At 39.3% G+C, this 17,372-nt stretch overlaps 2 protein-coding genes across 6 annotated transcripts; one reads left to right on the top strand and one right to left on the bottom strand.

Annotated features, from left to right (window-relative positions):
- Positions 1-848: 848 nt before the first annotated feature.
- srrt (serrate RNA effector molecule homolog (Arabidopsis)) lies at positions 849-11,047 on the top strand. 5 transcript variants are annotated; one of them, XM_058626805.1, is made up of 20 exons: positions 849-933; positions 2,422-2,540; positions 2,840-2,968; positions 3,055-3,201; positions 3,377-3,565; positions 5,591-5,760; positions 5,854-6,038; positions 6,121-6,231; positions 6,839-7,001; positions 7,155-7,312; positions 7,476-7,537; positions 7,657-7,735; positions 8,248-8,439; positions 8,541-8,711; positions 9,311-9,464; positions 9,734-9,927; positions 10,074-10,227; positions 10,378-10,470; positions 10,581-10,680; positions 10,829-11,047. In XM_058626805.1, exons 2-20 carry the CDS (start codon positions 2,422-2,424, stop codon positions 10,902-10,904), a joined length of 2,646 nt encoding a protein of 881 aa, XP_058482788.1. In that variant the 5' UTR covers positions 849-933; the 3' UTR covers positions 10,905-11,047. The 5 variants fall into 5 exon arrangements, with proteins under 5 accessions (XP_058482788.1, XP_058482786.1, XP_058482787.1 ...); XM_058626803.1 differs by having other exon boundaries at positions 6,839-7,007; XM_058626804.1 differs by having other exon boundaries at positions 6,836-7,001.
- Positions 11,048-11,765: 718 nt separating this feature from the next.
- Positions 11,766-14,807, bottom strand: mogat3b (monoacylglycerol O-acyltransferase 3b). Its single transcript, XM_058626831.1, has 8 exons — positions 14,704-14,807; positions 14,276-14,366; positions 14,005-14,112; positions 13,739-13,809; positions 12,885-13,089; positions 12,339-12,513; positions 12,057-12,241; positions 11,766-11,973 (listed from the first exon to the last, which is right to left on the bottom strand). Exons 2-8 carry the CDS (start codon positions 14,355-14,357, stop codon positions 11,819-11,821), a joined length of 981 nt encoding a protein of 326 aa, XP_058482814.1. The 5' UTR covers positions 14,358-14,366; positions 14,704-14,807; the 3' UTR covers positions 11,766-11,818.
- Positions 14,808-17,372: the final 2,565 nt, after the last annotated feature.

The following is a 17,372-nucleotide window of genomic DNA, read 5'->3' as shown; positions in this document are numbered from 1 at the left end:
GTAGAAGATAAGCCCTTTGCTGGATTATGGTAGGCAGAGACATTAATATAAAAAAAAAATCTAAATAATGAGTTCTAAAGCTTGCCATAGGTGCACAGCATTTTTAAAATATTACAAATACTGAACGACCTTTTGTTAAATACAGATGTCGTTGTTGTCAAAGAGACCTCTCAGGAGCAGGTAAGGTTTGAAATGTCTGTAATAATCTGTAATATGTAAAATAAGGAAGTCCTTCCATTTCCTTTTTCTACACACCAGTTTAAAAAGATTATAGATGCCAAACCTGTATTAATAGTACCACTAACTGCAAGTAAAAAGACAAACCTTGATTATTTTGACTGTATGTTTAATTGTATGATCCCCTCAGTATCACATCAGTCCCAAACCATTTGCTGCAACAGATATTGAGACCTCAAGATGGTGCCAGACAGCAACTTCCGTCTATGGAACATGCTCCTTTAACTTCATCCAGACCTTTTTCCAGTAAACATCTGACACAAAATAATTGACTTGATTATTACAATAACATTTATTTAACCAGGATTGAAACTATCTTCTACAAGAGGGCCCTGGCTGCAGGCAGCAGCATATTTGACATGGTTATGGACAGACAAAGAACAAATCACACATTCATTTACAGGATCACAAAATACAGCCACACCATTGGAATACACTGAAACCATGGTTCTCAAACTGTGGTACGTGTTCTTTTGACCAGAGTGCGTAGAACATGAAACAAATAATCAACTGCACTAAAATACTGTGATTTTTTTTCCCCCTAAAAGACGGATAGAAATGATGGTTCACTCTCCACGGCATTTGGTGGCGCTGTTGCTCCGTTTGTTCGTTTGGCTACAACTGAGCGAAGAAGGAAACGTGGAAGGCAAGGGGGAGGAAGAACAACACGACAGAGCGGAGCAAACACTTAAGAAGGTCTTAAAGTGATTCCTTGTAATTTTAAGTATCTACGGTTCCGGTTAAACCGATAAATCAATAAACGCTATCTTATCTCTCAAACGGCGACCTTTTAGTATGAAGTCCGACTGTAACATTGACTCTGCACTTTTTTACTAGCTAAGCTAACATAGCTAGCATGCAAGCTGACATAAGATAGCATTATGACTCAGGGTATTTTGGCGAAACTCCCCTTTGTTTCACATCACTCTGTATGTGACACGGGCTTGTTGTTTAAGCCAGTATCCTGTGAATAACCCGCATTCCTCCACCTCTGTGTCAGATTGAAGGCAGCGTCAAATCAAAGTCATCACAGACACAAAGGGGCACAGACTGGACATACACGGCGAGAGGACTCACTATTCTCAACTGTATTTTCTAAGAAAGTTCATCTTCCACTTAGTTCTGTTTCATTAACTGTTACCATATCAAATATTTTCAACAATCCATACGTTCGACTCATTTAGGACATTCTTGCTGCATTTTATTTATCCCTGTGTTTTGTACTCAAGTAAACATTCCTCATATTTCTCATCCATAGGTATTGCATTTAGAGGGCAGAACAATGGTAGGCAAGGTATATCGCACACTGATCTCTCACACACAGACGGTGAGAAGTGCACGGACAGAAAAAAAATGTAGTCCTTTATTAGTCTCAGAAAGGGAAACTTATAGTGTTACAGCAGCAAAGAAAGTCTAAAGTTAATGAAATTAATAATAGACATGCATTTTATTATCTATAAATAAATAGTAAGATAGAAAATAGAGTAATATGCAGTACAACATGAACTTAATATTTACCAGGGGTAGGAATTGCCAGAGACACCACAATACAGTTTTATCAGGATATTTAAGTCACAATATGATATCACAATGCTGCAAAATAATTTGATATACTTAGTGAGAGTGAGCACTTAGCACCATCTAGTGGTCAATTGATTTTTTATGCTAATCCACAAAATAGTTTAATGTCTATTTGTAATATCACTTAAAAATGAAAAAAACAAAACAAAACAAAAAAAAACTTATATATCGCACTTATGACTAGCACTTCATAGTTTGGCTTACTTGAAGCTCTTACTTACTTCTAGATCTAATTTGTACCCAAATGTTTAAATGCCCTTATTGTAAGTCGCTTTGGATAAAAGCGTCTGCTAAATGACATGTAATGTAATGTAATATGTGCCAAAACAAATCGATACTTGGTGTCTGAAGAGCGATATAATATTGGTACACAAAATATTGCAATATTTCACACACACTGTCGCAGTACTTTGTACCCTTTTGCGTCATCTGGTAAAGTGTGCATGTTTGAGTTGTGATAAGACTTCTATATGGGGGTGCTTGCTTGATCACACTAGCCTTGAGGCTGCAACAGTATGCCGATAACGATGAATAAGTTCGTCCTTAGGTTGTGCATTATGCAGTCTGTCATTGTAACCTAAATTTGTTTCCTTTTTCACCCAGATGGGTGACAGTGATGATGAGTATGATCGCAGACGAAGGGACAAATTCAGACGGGAGAGAAGTGATTACGACCGCTCAAGAGAGAGAGAAGACAGACGCAGAGATGACTGGAATGACAGGTATGATGGAGGAAGGAAGCAAATGTCCGAACAGTATTAAATTAAATATGCATCTGTACATAAGTACATCACTAGCAAGCAGAATTCCACACCCTAGTACCACCATCATTACTGTATGACTGAAATACTACTATTACTGTATGTGTACTGTATACATTATCACATACCAGCATTGTCATAAGTATGTCATGTGTCCAAACATTTGACTAATACTGTATTTATATACAGCATGTCTGTCCTGGCAGAGATTTTTGTTACATGTTTCTTCTCTGTCTTGTGTCCTGAAATCAATTTCTCAGGGAATGGGACAGAGGCAGGGAGCGACGTAATCGTGGAGAGTACCGGGATTATGACAGAGGTCGCAGGGAGAGATTCTCCCCACCTAGGCATGACATGAGTCCACAGCAAAAACGCATGAGAAGAGACTGGTGAGATTACCAGCAGTGAAACTGTCCCATAATCTGAACAATAGTGTCTATTGGTGCTCAAGTTATTTTTTTCTGTCCCTTGACAGGGATGACCATGGTGGAGACCCATATCGTGGGGGATACGACTTGGGGTATGGAGGTGGTGGAGGGCCCAGTTATGTCCCACCGCAGCACTGGGGCCACCCTGACTTGCACCTAATGCAGCCTCATCATGGCATTCCCATTCAGGCCAGGTAACATTGATACAAATCAAATTCTAAAAGAAATTACAAAGAAATAAAAAAAGATTGAACTGTGACACAACTCAGTCACAGTAAATTCTTTGTTCCGCACACGTAATATAAAGAGTATAACTTCTTTTGCTGACCTGTTCAAAACTACATTCAGTTCATCTCTCTGTTCCATCAGGCTCGGTAACATCCATGATATGGATTTGGGTCCACCCCCTCCGATAATGAAGAGCTTTAAGGAGTTCCTGATTTCCTTGGATGATTCTGTGGATGAGACGGAGGCCGTCAAACGCTACAATGAGTACAAGATTGACTTCCGCCGACAGCAGATGCAGGACTTCTTCTTGGCTCATAAAGATGAAGAGTGGTACGTTATTACCTGCCCTTCCTGCATAAGCCCTATTCATTTATGATTACATTTAATGTAGTTGTAATGCATTTTATTGTTTTTATCACTAAATTATTATAGTTTTTTTACAGCCCTTCTCCTTCAGCTTTTATTTCCCTGTCATTATTCTTTTGGATATTATTGCGTTTCGAAATCAGACTGATTGGGCTTTGTCCTCAAGGTTTATTATAGGGTGTAATTATTTGATGGCCTATAGATCAAGTATACGATTAACCTATTATTTATAATTATAATAATCTATTAACCTATTTAAATTTTTTTTAAGCGCTCTGATTTTTCAGTTTCTTTACTGTGAATATTTTCTGGTTCCTTTGCTTAAGTTTTAGGAAACAGCAATCAACCTTTTCTGATTATGAACATAGTCGTTGGTTGTTGCAAATGTGCAGAGACAAGGACCAGGCCTGCAATAAAATCAAACAACATTTTGCCATAGTCTATTATGTTTGGACTGAGGGTTGTTTAGATGCTTATCAAATCTATGTCTGACAGAATAACCATCTTAGTGAAAACTTCATCCTTTTCCTATATCTTTTGTGTCCCTTGGTCAAAAATCATCTTCATTATTTTGGTCTATTTATTTTCCTTCCTCCTTTGTATTTGCTTGTTTAACTGTGTCAAAATTTGCAATTGTCTAATGCCTGTTAATGCTTATTATACTTATTTCACAGGTATCATGCACAATTATTCTGTTTTGACATAACCCATTCTTCCTCCCTTCATTGCACTACTACGTTGACGACGATTCTTTTGAAGATGACAAAACGTGGAACGGCAACAATCGGTTTAGATAGCAAGGGTATGCACTGCGCACAATGCAGTTGCTTTTAGACGCACAGTAACAGGGATTTTAGATAGACAGTCGAATATGCGTCTGCGCTTGGAGATCTCTTTTTTTCTTGTTTTATGCTTTTTCTGCAATTTTCTTTTTGTATTCGGACCAAATCGAATCCCAAAACCGAATTTGTGTGTGTACAGACACACCACTGGGGTGAAGTGGAGCACATTTTCACAGAAGAAACCCCCCTCTCTGTATTAATTTGTTATTAAACTGGCAGAACAAAAGGTAACTGTAGTTTACTCAATGATAAACATTTTCAGTATGAAATTTTGATTATGTGACTGTTTAATTTTACAATCTGTTGTGTTTTTTTTCCTTTTGGTGAGTTAATCTCAAATATTTCAATAATTGTGCAATAATTAGTTTGAATAATCACAAACCTAAAATGTAAAATCATTAAAAGAACAAACACAAGAACAATTCCATAAATACAGAAATCACAATTTTAATTAGAGGTCCATCGATGTGGTTTTTTTTCTATGACTGTTAGCCTTAGAAATCAGGCCAGCTGAAGGCTGATAATGATGCAGATATTTTTGACCCATATATTTAGTCAGCGTTCTTTTTTCCTATAACTGTCTAATAATAACAAATATGAACATATAGCTTAATTTTTAGTAAATAGTTAATGAACAACAGAAATGATGTGCAGTTATATACAGTATTTTCAATTAAAAATATTTATAAACTAAATATTAAATACCTGACACAGGTCATCAAAAAAGAAGGAAATAACTTGTTAAAAGAAATTGTGGATGAAAAAAAAAAATGTAATTACTTTAATTACATACATTTACTTACTTGCCATTGCCAATTATTAAAAAATATCGGCACAATCGGCCTACCTCTAATCTTAATGGTGATATTCTGTACGGAAATAGTGTGGGCCAAAAGTCTGCGATCACTACCTGAGACTTCTGGACCACACTTCCAATATTTAACACCTTTCTCCAAAAATAGCTTAAAAAAACATTGTAATAAAAAAAAAAACATGATTTAGAAAATAATATTTTTTAATTAAATTTTTATACCACACATAAGACAAAGATGCATAGTATGTATTTGTTGTCTAACTTTTGTACCCTTTTCATTCCAACCCCCGTCATTCCCTTTCAACCTTTTGTGGACCCCAAACCTGGACACAGGTTCAGGTCTAAGTACCACCCAGATGAGGCCAGTCGACTTAAGGCAGAGTCCCACAGTGCTCTGCACAACCGTCTCAATGTCTTCATGTTCCTGATGGAGAATGGATGGTTTGATAATGTCTCCTTGGATATTGAACAGACTCCAGCCATCATCAAACTTCTGGATGCAGGTGGGTCCTTGAGAGCATGTGGAGGAAGAATTATTTTGTCTACATTGTTTTAACAGTACTGGATAATACTAAACATCTTTTCTCTGCCTTCAGCTGTGATTAAGATGGAAGGAGGGACGGATCATGACCTTCGTATCTTGGAGCTGCCATCTGAAGAGGAAGAAGAGAGAGAGCGGTTGTTGTCTGTTTCAGCAGGTGCTGAACCTCCCAAGAGAGAAGACCTCAAGACCTTGGATGGTGACCGGAAACCCTCTGTGGAGAAAGACAAAAATGAGAAGGTATGTTTTGTTCTTTTGTCGATCTTAGCCAAGCAGTTAAGATGTTACGTTGCTATGATAGTCACAGTGGAGTCTACCACAGGAGAAGAGCGATTCTGCCAACACAGAGACGGCTGCTGCATCAAACGGGGAGAAGGTGAAAGAGGAGACAGAGAAAGAGGCGGCTAAAGAAGAAATGCCTGAACCCAAGAAGGTCAGTGTTGCTTCATTTTAGCGCTTGAATCCTGTATATGTTGCTTGTATATGTATATGATTCTTTCAATACTCTGACGCGCCATTCAGAAACAAACATGTACAATGTCCACGCCTCAGAAACATCACTGTCAGCTTCCTCTTTGGTTAAAGGAATACTTCACTTAGCAAAGATGGCGGACACTGTTTACATTCTGGGAATGAGGTTCTGTCTCCCTACGAGTGGGTCTAAAAAGTGCAGAATTAGCGTTGCAGTTTCAAGCCTCGGACCAAGGCTTTGACCAAGTGTCACTGGTGGGCACGTAACAAAAAAATTAATGAAGATATTTCTTGACTCAGGGGAAACTGAGGTTGGGAAGCATAATTTTTCAAAAATACTACCCCTATTCTAGTAATACAAAGCTAAATGCAGATCGGTGAAGTATTCCTGTAACTGCAAATACAGGTTACTGTGGTGGTGAGAAGTCCTACACAACAGACAGTCAGTGGTCTTCCATGTCTAGTCATAGTACTATTAGCTAATCAGTATACTCCCTCGCAGCTTAAGTTTTGAGAGTAATGTCATGAGGACATCATTGAAGCATATATTCATTGTCATTAACCAGCAGAGAAGAAAGAGGAAGCGCAGTGGAGACAGTGATGACGAAGGCAGTGCCTCAGAGAGCGACTCTGACTCAGACTCCAACTCGGACTCCAACTCTAACTGCTCTGAAAAACCTGTGAAGAAGGAAGAAGAGGAAGACAAGGATGAGGAGGAGGAGGAGGAAGAAGGTGAAGGTGAGTTATTGGATTCTTATTGGATTCTTATTGTGTTTTTTTTTTTTTTTACAGAGATGGTTTAATCTTGTCTGTGTGTCTCTAGTCATCGTAACTCTCGCTTTGCCTGACCAATCTGCTTCCCCCCCCCCACATTTAACAATAAAGAGGAGAAACCGAAGGAGAACTCTGAAGAGGGAAAGAAAGAAGAAGAGGGAAAAAAGAAGCCCAAAGATGACTCTCCTCGACCACGGCCTCTGCACCGGACCTGCTCCCTGTTCATGAGGAGCATTGCTCCCACCATTTCCAAGGCTGAGATTATAGCTGTGAGTTTACTAGAGGTCGACCAATATGTGTTTTTGTCTTTATTAAGCTTTGTCAAAATAAAATAGGCCAGATTAATCAGTGTACCTCGAGAGTTTATCATGAGAAGTTGTGTAGATGTAAGAACACAGGTATTATACTCAGTATCTGTCTCTTCTCTCTCAGCTTTGCCGACGATACCCAGGCTTTTTGCGTGTTTGCTTGTCTGACCCCCATCCAGAGCGCAGGTTGGTTAAAAAAAACACAGTTTCAAAAAAATCAATCATTTCTGGTCGTCAGTAGTCAAATCTGGTCTGAAGTGAGACTGCGATTACACGGTGATCTTTAAATCCTCTTGCTGTTGCAGGTTTTTCAGACGTTGCTGGGTGACATTCGACCGTAGTGTCAATATCAAAGAGATCTGCTGGAACCTTCAGAACATTCGGGTGAGTGTTGCAACGTAAGGAAAAGTCAAGGTTCCAGGCAATAACAAAAAGTAAAAACACATTCAAAATACTGCTTAACACAGCCTCTCGGCAAACTGCCACTGTCTCTTCCTCCCACCCCAATAGCCAGGTGGCTTCTTATACCCCTCCTTAGCTCCTCCCTACTTGGGCTGGACCATTGTGAAGCTAAAAGTATGATCCTAGGAAAATAAACATGAACTGTTAAGGAAAACCATGATTTGAAATTGAATGTCTCAGTGTAGTAAATCACACACACACCTCTTATCAGTCTGACTCTGAGGTCAGCTCACCACCCACAGGTGGCTTCACTGAACCGTATTGCTCTAGGGAGTGTGGGCAGGTGAAAAGGTAGGAGGGAACCTTTTCACACCCTCCTTTTGTGTTGCTTTTATTGTCATGAAAAAATTCATATTTTTGTCTTAAACTACAGATGCACTTCTCTTTCAACTCGCACATAAAAACCCAAACATTTTACTCTGTTTCCTGCACAGCTACGAGACTGTGAACTGGCACCAGGGGTGAACAGGGACCTGGCCCGGAGGGTGCGTAATGTTAACGGCATCACTCAACACAAGCAGGTGCTCCGTAATGACATCAAGCTGGCTGCCAAGCTCATTCATGCTCTGGATGAGAAGGGTAGCCTGTGGAGCAACAAGCCACGGGAAGTGGGGCAGAGCTCTGAGGTACAGGGCTGGATGTCAGTGTAACATTACTGTGCGTGCGCACGTTTTTGAACGTATTGTTCTCAATGGATTCTGTGGTTGCTGGTTTATTAATTTCACAGTTGCCGGCTCAGAACCCAGTCTTGAAGAATATCACAGATTATCTGATTGAGGAAGTGAGTGCTGAGGAGGAGGAGCTGCTGGGCTCTGGGAGTGGGATGGATCCTGAGGAAAACATGAAGGAAGGGAATCCTACGGAGACAACTGTGGAGAGGGATGACAAATTAGCCAAGGTTTGCCTTTTACCATTATGACTAAATTCTGAATCAAACCGTGCATGTGCCATTTTTCTATGATGGCTTTTGTAACTTTTAGTTGACTTACCATACACAAAATACTCGAAACTCATAACAAGAAATTCAAACCAGGGGCCTGTTTCAGAAGCAGGTTTAGTGAGTCAGTTAACCCTGAGATGAGGGAAACTCTGGTTTTTCGGTTTCACAAAGCCAGTTCAGCTTTAGCTCTGAGTCAGTAACCTAACCTCCGTGAACCTAACCTGTGCTTTGACAGCATTTTAGTGACTGCGTTTATATTTACACGTGGAAATATAGTCATGAAACAGCGTTGAGCAAGATGTTTTAATGTAAAATAGAGTCAAAAAAGTGAGTCAGTTGGAACATTGACACTTAAGTTGGACTTTATGATTATAGGTCCATAAGTAAACTATGTTTTATCAGTTTGATCCATATTCTCATCTTCAGTTTGTGTCTCGTCAGCTGAATAAGTAACATATAGATTCACTGATCTACCCTTTCTATATGTTATGTCATTCACATGGCTGATTAAACAGAAAAGAAATGTGTAAATAAACAATAGTTCTACCTCTGTCCAGGTTCTTGACCGCCTACTCTTATATCTGCGTGTTGTGCATTCAATTGACTACTACAACACCTGTGAATACCCGAGTGAGGATGAAATGCCCAATCGCTGTGGCATGGTCCACGTTCGTGGACCCATCCCTCCAAACCGCATCTCGAACGGAGAAGGTCTGCTTTTACAACTGTGGCTTCAGTGCAAGCTTTGCACGATTTTGCTTTCCTTAACAGATCCACTAGAAGTTTAGAACAGTAAAGATGTTTCTAATGCATGCTCTGCTTTAATCTGGCTGATTTTAATGATATCATTTCATAAGTAAAGGATCATTAAGTTCTCTTTTCTTTTTAAATGAACACACCTCACATTTTTTGTGAGAACCTGGTTTGGTTAAGTAAATTTTGTTAAGCACATATTTCTTTTCTTTCTTTTTTTTAAATAGTTCAACAGTGGCAGAAGATGGTGGAGGAGAAGCTTCTTCCTTTATTTAGTTTAAAAGAAATTCTGTCTGAAGAAGAGGCAGGGAAGATGGGCCGCAAGGATCCAGACGAAGAGGTAGAGAAGTTTGTGTCGGCCAACACTCAAGAGCTGGGGAAGGACAAATGGCTGTGTCCACTCAGTGGCAAGAAATTTAAGGTGAGGACGTGTAACGCAAAGAAATCAGAGCTGTACAATCCACTGAGATGTTGTGGGGATTAAAGGCTTAAATAATATTTCCAGCTTGTATTTAAGACTGTTAGAGGAAGTCGTGATTCACTGCTTTATTTCAAATGAATCACCAGGGGCCAGAGTTCGTACGGAAGCACATCCTGAACAAACACGCGGACAAAATTGAGGAAGTGAAAAAGGAAGTGGCGTTCTTTAACAATTTCCTGATGGATGCCAAGAGGCCTTCGCTGCCAGAGATGAAACTTCCTCTTCCAACCCCAGGCCAAGGTGGACACATTTTTATCTCAACACCTCAGATACTCAAAGGAATTCTTTATATTGACTGAAGTAATAAAAGCTCTGTCACACCTGAGCATTAAGTGAAATCACATTTTGTCCACAGCATTATTCTTATCTCAGTTTTTGTTTGTTTGTCAGGTTTGCTTTCTCCCACTATGCCATTCCCACCTCAAGGTCCACAGGGCCCAATGAGCTTTGGACAACCTCGTCCCCCGCTGATGGGATATGGTGGTATGTTCTCTGAATACACTGTTAAATTATTGTGTTTTTTTACTATCCGTGCTCATTGTGGGAGTGTTTGACCTCTGCTTTCTCGTTACGTGACTCCTTTGTTTCACCAGGTGGACCTCCTTACCCCCCTAACCAGTACGGAGGAGGCAGAGGCAATTATGACAACTTTCGGGGACAAGGTGGCTACCTGGGAAAGCCACGCAACATTAGGTGAGACCCCTGTACGTGTGATTTTTATTTTGCAATCAGCTATCTCCATTTTCTGGCGTCGAAGGCTTTCGAACCTCAATTTTTCATGATCGTTTCTGTTCTTCTTTCCTCGATCTTTTGTTTTCGCCTTCACACTCTTTCATCTCAGAATGTCTAGAGGAGATCCACGCAACATCATTGAATATCGCGACCTGGACGCACCAGAGGATATGGACTTCTTTTAGGAGATTCACATGCTCCTGTTGTCTTTGTGATTGATTTTTTTTTGTAGTGATTATTAGTGTTTCATTTCTCGAAAGTTACATTCTGTAATTACTGTACTGTCTGCTGTAAACTGCTCCATCAATAAAGGTATGATTCAACTACATTAGTGCAGCATATGTTAGATTATTTAAATCAAATTGCGTTGTGACGGAGTAATACTGCTTTATAAATCTAAGTTATTATTATTATATCAGGATATTCACATGTGTGTTTAACTCAGGATCCAGTTTTATTCTTATAGTGGTAATACTGTAGAGAACAACACATGTATTTAAATTAAAGCAAGGTGATATGGTGCGTTAATGGGTATTTGTGCTTATATGGAGTTTCCAGACCTGAGCCTAAACCAGAGCTAAAGTGGGTGTGAGGATTTGCTGCCCTCTGCAGTGTAAATATTTGAATTACATACAGTTCCCCTGCGACACGCATGTGAAGGATAAAGCAGTAGAAAATGGATGTATGGATATGTAGAGGATGATGTGACAGCTGGAAACTAGTAAATGACATGTGGTTCCCAGGGATCTAAGGAAAAATGAAGAGCTGTAAAAATCAAAATGGGATGTAAAAAAAAATGAATAAATAAATGTTTATGTGCTTATCAAATGTAAACAATCTGCCCAACAAAAGCATCAGCTGTGTAAAATAGGAACCCCACAATCACATTTTGACATGAGCTTTTATCACAAAATGATGTCATTGTGTTGTCAATAGGACACATACATTGAACACTTAAATTCACACCTTACAGTACAAATACAGAGACCTTCAAGGTCGGTCTGTTGCAGGTTATCAACTCATCAGATCTCAAAGTCCCATTAAAGCTGCAAAAAAAACACCACTTCTCATTGTATGTGTCCATGTGGAGGTGAAATGTCTAAATAATCCGCAGCTGGTGATTTTCAGAAAGGCCACAGCTGACTTTGTGTTCATGGAATAACTTTGACAGGCCCTCCATGTATAGTTTATGATAGCGGTCGACCTCTTCCTCTGTAGGTGAGACGATCTTTGGGACTGGAATGGGGCTTCCCACTGCAAGGAGCAGGCAGTGAAATAGACAGTGCAGCAAATAGGGCTCATCTATCATAGAAAATGATAATAATCATAATACTCACCAACGGTCGTGACTGGAACCCTGTAGGGCAGGATGGCCATGCGCTCACCGACAAACAAACATGGGGCAAAACCCATTATGCTCTTAAACAGGTCCTGTATCCTGCGACTTACGCTGCCCTCTGAGAAAATCACCTGCCTAAAGAGTTCATTCTCCCCGAATGAGTAAACGGGCACCAGATCAGCCCTGTGTAAAACAACCATGAGAGGTTCAAGCTGTGTGTCCAACAATGTTTGAATACAACAACACCCACCCATGTGACTGTCATATGATGTGTGCTCACCCAAACTCAAGTGCCACTCTGACAAATCCTTTTCTCTGCTTCACAAACACTGTGTTAATTCCAGGAGAGGATGCCAGAGACTCAGCGGCGCCTCCTATCACAATCACCACTGCATTGCCCTTCCCACTCTTGGAAAGGAGGTGAGCAAGGCTTGGTTTGCTGACTGGATAAAGGCCTGATCGGACAAAGTAAGAGAGTAGCATCATTTTTTTTAATTTCAGCTGGATACTGTGTTTCTGTTAAAAATCCAGAATAGAACAAGAAGGCATGTTAAAAACAATGACTGCAGTGAGTGCATATATTGCTTGGCTTTTTTGATGATATTACTAATCATCAAGGCACAATAAACACAGTACAGTAAACTGAAAGTAAACAAAAAAAGGTTAAATTGTGAGGCATAGTAACTGCATTGTTGGCAATAAATGAATGGCCCAGTGCCAGATGAGGCCTTTAATCAGATTTGACCCCCATATTATGTAATAAACTGCTTATTATCAGAGAGAGATGGAATAATTCAGGCCCCTTTTCCACTCTTGTCATAAATACCTGAACTCATTATGTAGTCTCTAAAGAACGGTATCCTGAAGAGTCCAGCCAGTACTGCCAGGCAGGCCCGTAGCCCAGGAAACGTGTCCGAGAAGCCGCAGCTCTCTGTGCCGAAGCAGACATACGCTCCGGCGCTCATGATACCGTGTGGATGACAGCCCAAGATGTAGTTTTTGTTCGGATTCAACTCGGCCGTCTTCACCAACTGTGCAAGTCGAGGGACATAGAAAGAGGAACACAGTCAGTCCTTTTCTTTTTGCAAACCAATGCCTTTGAATAGGGGTACAAATAATACATAACTCACAAAAACAACAACAGAACAATCCAAATGTTTGATGTGTGAATTTTTTAACTGTAGGAAGAGATGGCAACCAATAATGATTTAATTATAATAAATTTATTAATAATAATAATAATAATAATAATAATAATAAACAGATATTACTACTCTGCACACCCTTCCCTTACATTGTAAGGTTTACGACTGTTTAAAAGGAAATCCTGACCCTGGATTTGTCTCTTTATCACCACCAAAATCATTTTTAATTTAATTATAAATAATAACTTCTTCAGCTGGTCAAAAACCTACTACTAATTACTTGCTTTAGTTTCCAAATGAGAGTTGTTTTTTGTTGTTGTTGAGCGTTTTTTGACTGTGACTCTTTATTACAACATTTGAACTAATCGATGAACAAGGAATCACTGCAGATGACATGGTTATTTTAGGTTCTAGGTACATTTGCGTGTTAGAAAAGTGTCTTTCGAAAACCGTTTCGCTCCACACTCCATCATTGATCACATCATCCCTTTCTTTAAACAGGTGCAGGTGATCGAAGAGCTTCATTTCTACTCACTTTGATGGGGAAATAGTCTCTGAGATGCTTCCATATCCTCCAATTTCTCACTGCCTTTGTTCTCCTGCCCCCTGGTGGAGATGTAAGGAAACTCCTGAGTGTGTCCCAGATTTATACTGCATACTGCATTAAGTGTATAGGTTATACATTATACATTCATTGTTATAGTCACTGTACATAACAATCATCATTAGCTGTGTCCCACTTCCACACAACACATCTCCGTATAAATTCAGTGGTTATGAGAATTCCATAATTGCCTTTACCTCTTTCAGGAGTTTGCCAGTCCTTTATGAGCCACATGAAGTACAGAGTGGAGATCGGCCACAAAGAGGTAAACATGAGATACACGATCAGGACGTAACAACTCACCCCTGAGGTTTCCGTGAGTACAAGAGTTCCATAGGTTTGGAGGCAAAAGAGAAGTCTTACGTGAGCTCGGATGCAAACGCAGTTTTGACATTTGGGTTTAAAAGCATGGAAATAAAGAGACGATCGAATGCAGTTTATCGCATATGTTGTGTGGTGAGGTCTTACCTAACAAGAGAAAGGTCAGGGCCCATTGTAGCGCACTCAGAGTCTCTAAAAACTCCTTCCACTTAGTTTTCTCTTTCGCCATTCCTGCAAGCTGGACACCACACCATCCATTATCAGCTGTTAATAACACTTCAAAGAGGTCATGAGTGATTAAATCATCTGTTTTAGGCCTGCAGAGAAACAAACAAATCTTCCATTGTCTAAATTACTAACTCAATTTATGATAAATGTCTTAATGATAGAGATCACATTGTGTAAAGTATGTGGATTGCAGTTTTTTTTAATCTTCCTTTAGGGAAAGACATGGAGCTAAAAACATGCAGCCCTGACTGAGTGACTCACTTATGAACAAAACTCATTTAGACGACTTTATGAACATGCTGCTAGGAATAACTAATCACAAAAAATAAAAAATACATATACTTTACCTTGTTATTCCAAAGTCAATTTGAATGGATGCTGATTCACCAGTTCAAGTGACTACAGCATGTAGGATGCACTTTGACCAGATCATGTAAAGCTGCTGATAACAAATCCACTCCCCCAATACTTTGACACTCCAGCAGGCAGTGTCAGAGATAAACACAGCAACATTTTATAGCTGATAGTAGTTTCAATCAATTTTAAAATCTACTATCTACTATTATTATCTCATAACCTGACATAACCTTTCCTATTTCCCATAAATCATTAAAGCATTGTTTACTCAAACTCTGGCTTCTTCAGAGCAAAGTTTGCTTTTTTAACGTCATGTGTTTGAATAGAATAAATCGAGATAAAACTCAGTCTTGCCTGATGATTAAGTCTGATAAAGTCTAAGAACCTTCTTTGTAGTGAAGCTACCATTAGTGAGACATAACTCTTCCTGCAGAACTTTCACAATAAAAGCCTTGTTAAAAGGTTTGGTGCAAAAGTTCTGGCGTCACATCGCCATATAAACAGGTTTTAAGTATGATTTTTTATTTTTTTTATTACACTGGAAACATGACAAAATAAGCCACTTTATATTACTTTTTATTTTAAATTATTATTTATGTCCGCACCGATCTTAAGTCAACTTTAAATACACTGCGCCGCACGTGGAAGGCTTTTACTTTGATATGGAGGGAACAGGAAGTGTTGACTAAACGGCAGCAACGGAAACAAAAAAAGGCAAATGGGATTATGTCAGGGAGCAGGTCAGATTATTGTGTGCAGATGACTTTATATATAGTTTTAATGACTGATCTGAAAAACAGACTCCGTTTGATTTGCAGTCATGTTTTTCAGGCTCAAGCTCCATTCAGTATTCGCTGTGTAATAGATTTAAAATGTGATTGAGCATTGCCACATGAGGGCTGCAATGATTAATAAATGACCAATAATTACCAGCTACTTTGATAATCAGTCAGCTTCAGTGGTTTTTAATCATTATTACAAGTTGTTTTTTTTAAAGCTTTTTAAATTTGAGTGTGTTATTTGCTTCATATGACAAAGAAAGTCACTTTGTGGCCAAAACAAGATAAAAAAAATTGTAAGTTTATTAAATTATTAACAATTTTGTTTAAAATGTATAGATTAAATTGACATATAATTATTAGTCGCGCTTAAAAATTAGACCTTGTGTTCCATTTTTATATATACATATTATGAATTGTGGAAAATAACCATTAGTTGCAGTGATGTAAACATATGAATTATAATGACTAAAACCAATAATAGTAATGTGTTAAAGTGTGAAGGATGACAGTAGCCCCATCATCCATATGATACGAGAGTGACTGGAATAGTTGGATAAATATGTAAATTGGGTGTATCTTATGATGCGGCCTTCACAGTCACCACGTGTCACCACAATTATTATCACGAGCACAACAAATAATGGAATATCTTTAGGGTTAATGGTGTTGAAAGGGCGTGGCTGTATGAATTACTCACATGTAGCCAGTGCTCACTCTGCTCCGTGTGCTTCCCCGGGACAGATGCTCCGATGAAAACATGGTTGCTGGCGGGGAACACAATGACAAACAGATTGTAGCCTCTTAAAAAAGGCTGGTGTTATAAAATCTGCATCTGCTTCAGTCTTTGATATCTCAAGAATATGCTTGTTTCTATATCTTATCATTAGATGAACCTCTCACACCAAAGGGCCTTAGCAAAAATCAGTGAATTTAGATTTCTCTATGGACTTTGGTGCGGAAGAGTGGGTGATTAACAAACGTCCATTTCCTCTCACAAAAGGCTGTGTATTGATTAGATAAAGCACGAAACATTATTCTTAAGATACTGTAGATACTTGAGCAGGTTCCTTCTACCCAGCTGCACTTTGACCTCTGCACCTTGCATCGAGCAGTGTCAGTCCAAAGACTTTTTCTGACTGTGTGTTTCACTCTTTATGGCTCACGCATTTATTTGTTAAGACCAAAACAAAATTGCTTTGGAGGTTTTTTCAGTTTTTTCATGGTTCAGGTTCAAACAATATCGTTAGATTACTTTTGGCTCTTTTTCTCACCATTAAGTGGAATTTTCAGGCTTGAAAGTGACATTTGTTCACTGCTCATTCCCTGCACCAAAGTCCATAGAGAAAATCCTCATGTGCACAGGAGCTGTTAATCCACTGTTCAAATGTGTTATCTTATGACTTTAGTGTTTGAAATCCTTTGTTTGGTTTGACCTAAGTGACACAACAGTGTAGACCCCGAGCTCTTGTGTCCTTGCAGGTTGAAAACGCTGATTTTCTTCATGGACAATGGTGCAGGAGAGTTCCAATCAGCTTTCAGTCTGGTAACTCTGTTTTCCAAAAGCTCCGTGTGTATGACCTGACCACAAGCTTATGAACACGGCATTAGACACGATGAGTAACAAAGGGCTCTGTGGTGGCAGAAATTTTGGTTAAAGCGTCCAACTGAAGGTCAGCCTCTGGATTGACTTTCAAAGAAAAGAGAAAATCTTCAGACAAGGGAGGGGGTTAATAGTGATGTGGCATTTCTGCGATGGAGAGCTCGACATGGGCTCCAAGATGACTCGGAGCCAAAATGACTCGGAGCTAACCCTTTTCCCTCTGGACCCGTTAGTAATATGATGCATATATTTTTGTACATGTCCTTTTTCATTGGTA

The sequence above is a fragment of the Solea solea genome, chromosome 4, assembly GCF_958295425.1.
Source record: "Solea solea chromosome 4, fSolSol10.1, whole genome shotgun sequence".
Taxonomy (NCBI): domain Eukaryota; kingdom Metazoa; phylum Chordata; class Actinopteri; order Pleuronectiformes; family Soleidae; genus Solea; species Solea solea.
The sequence above is the reverse complement of the archived record's forward strand: the minus strand, read 5'-3'. Positions and strand labels throughout refer to the sequence as shown.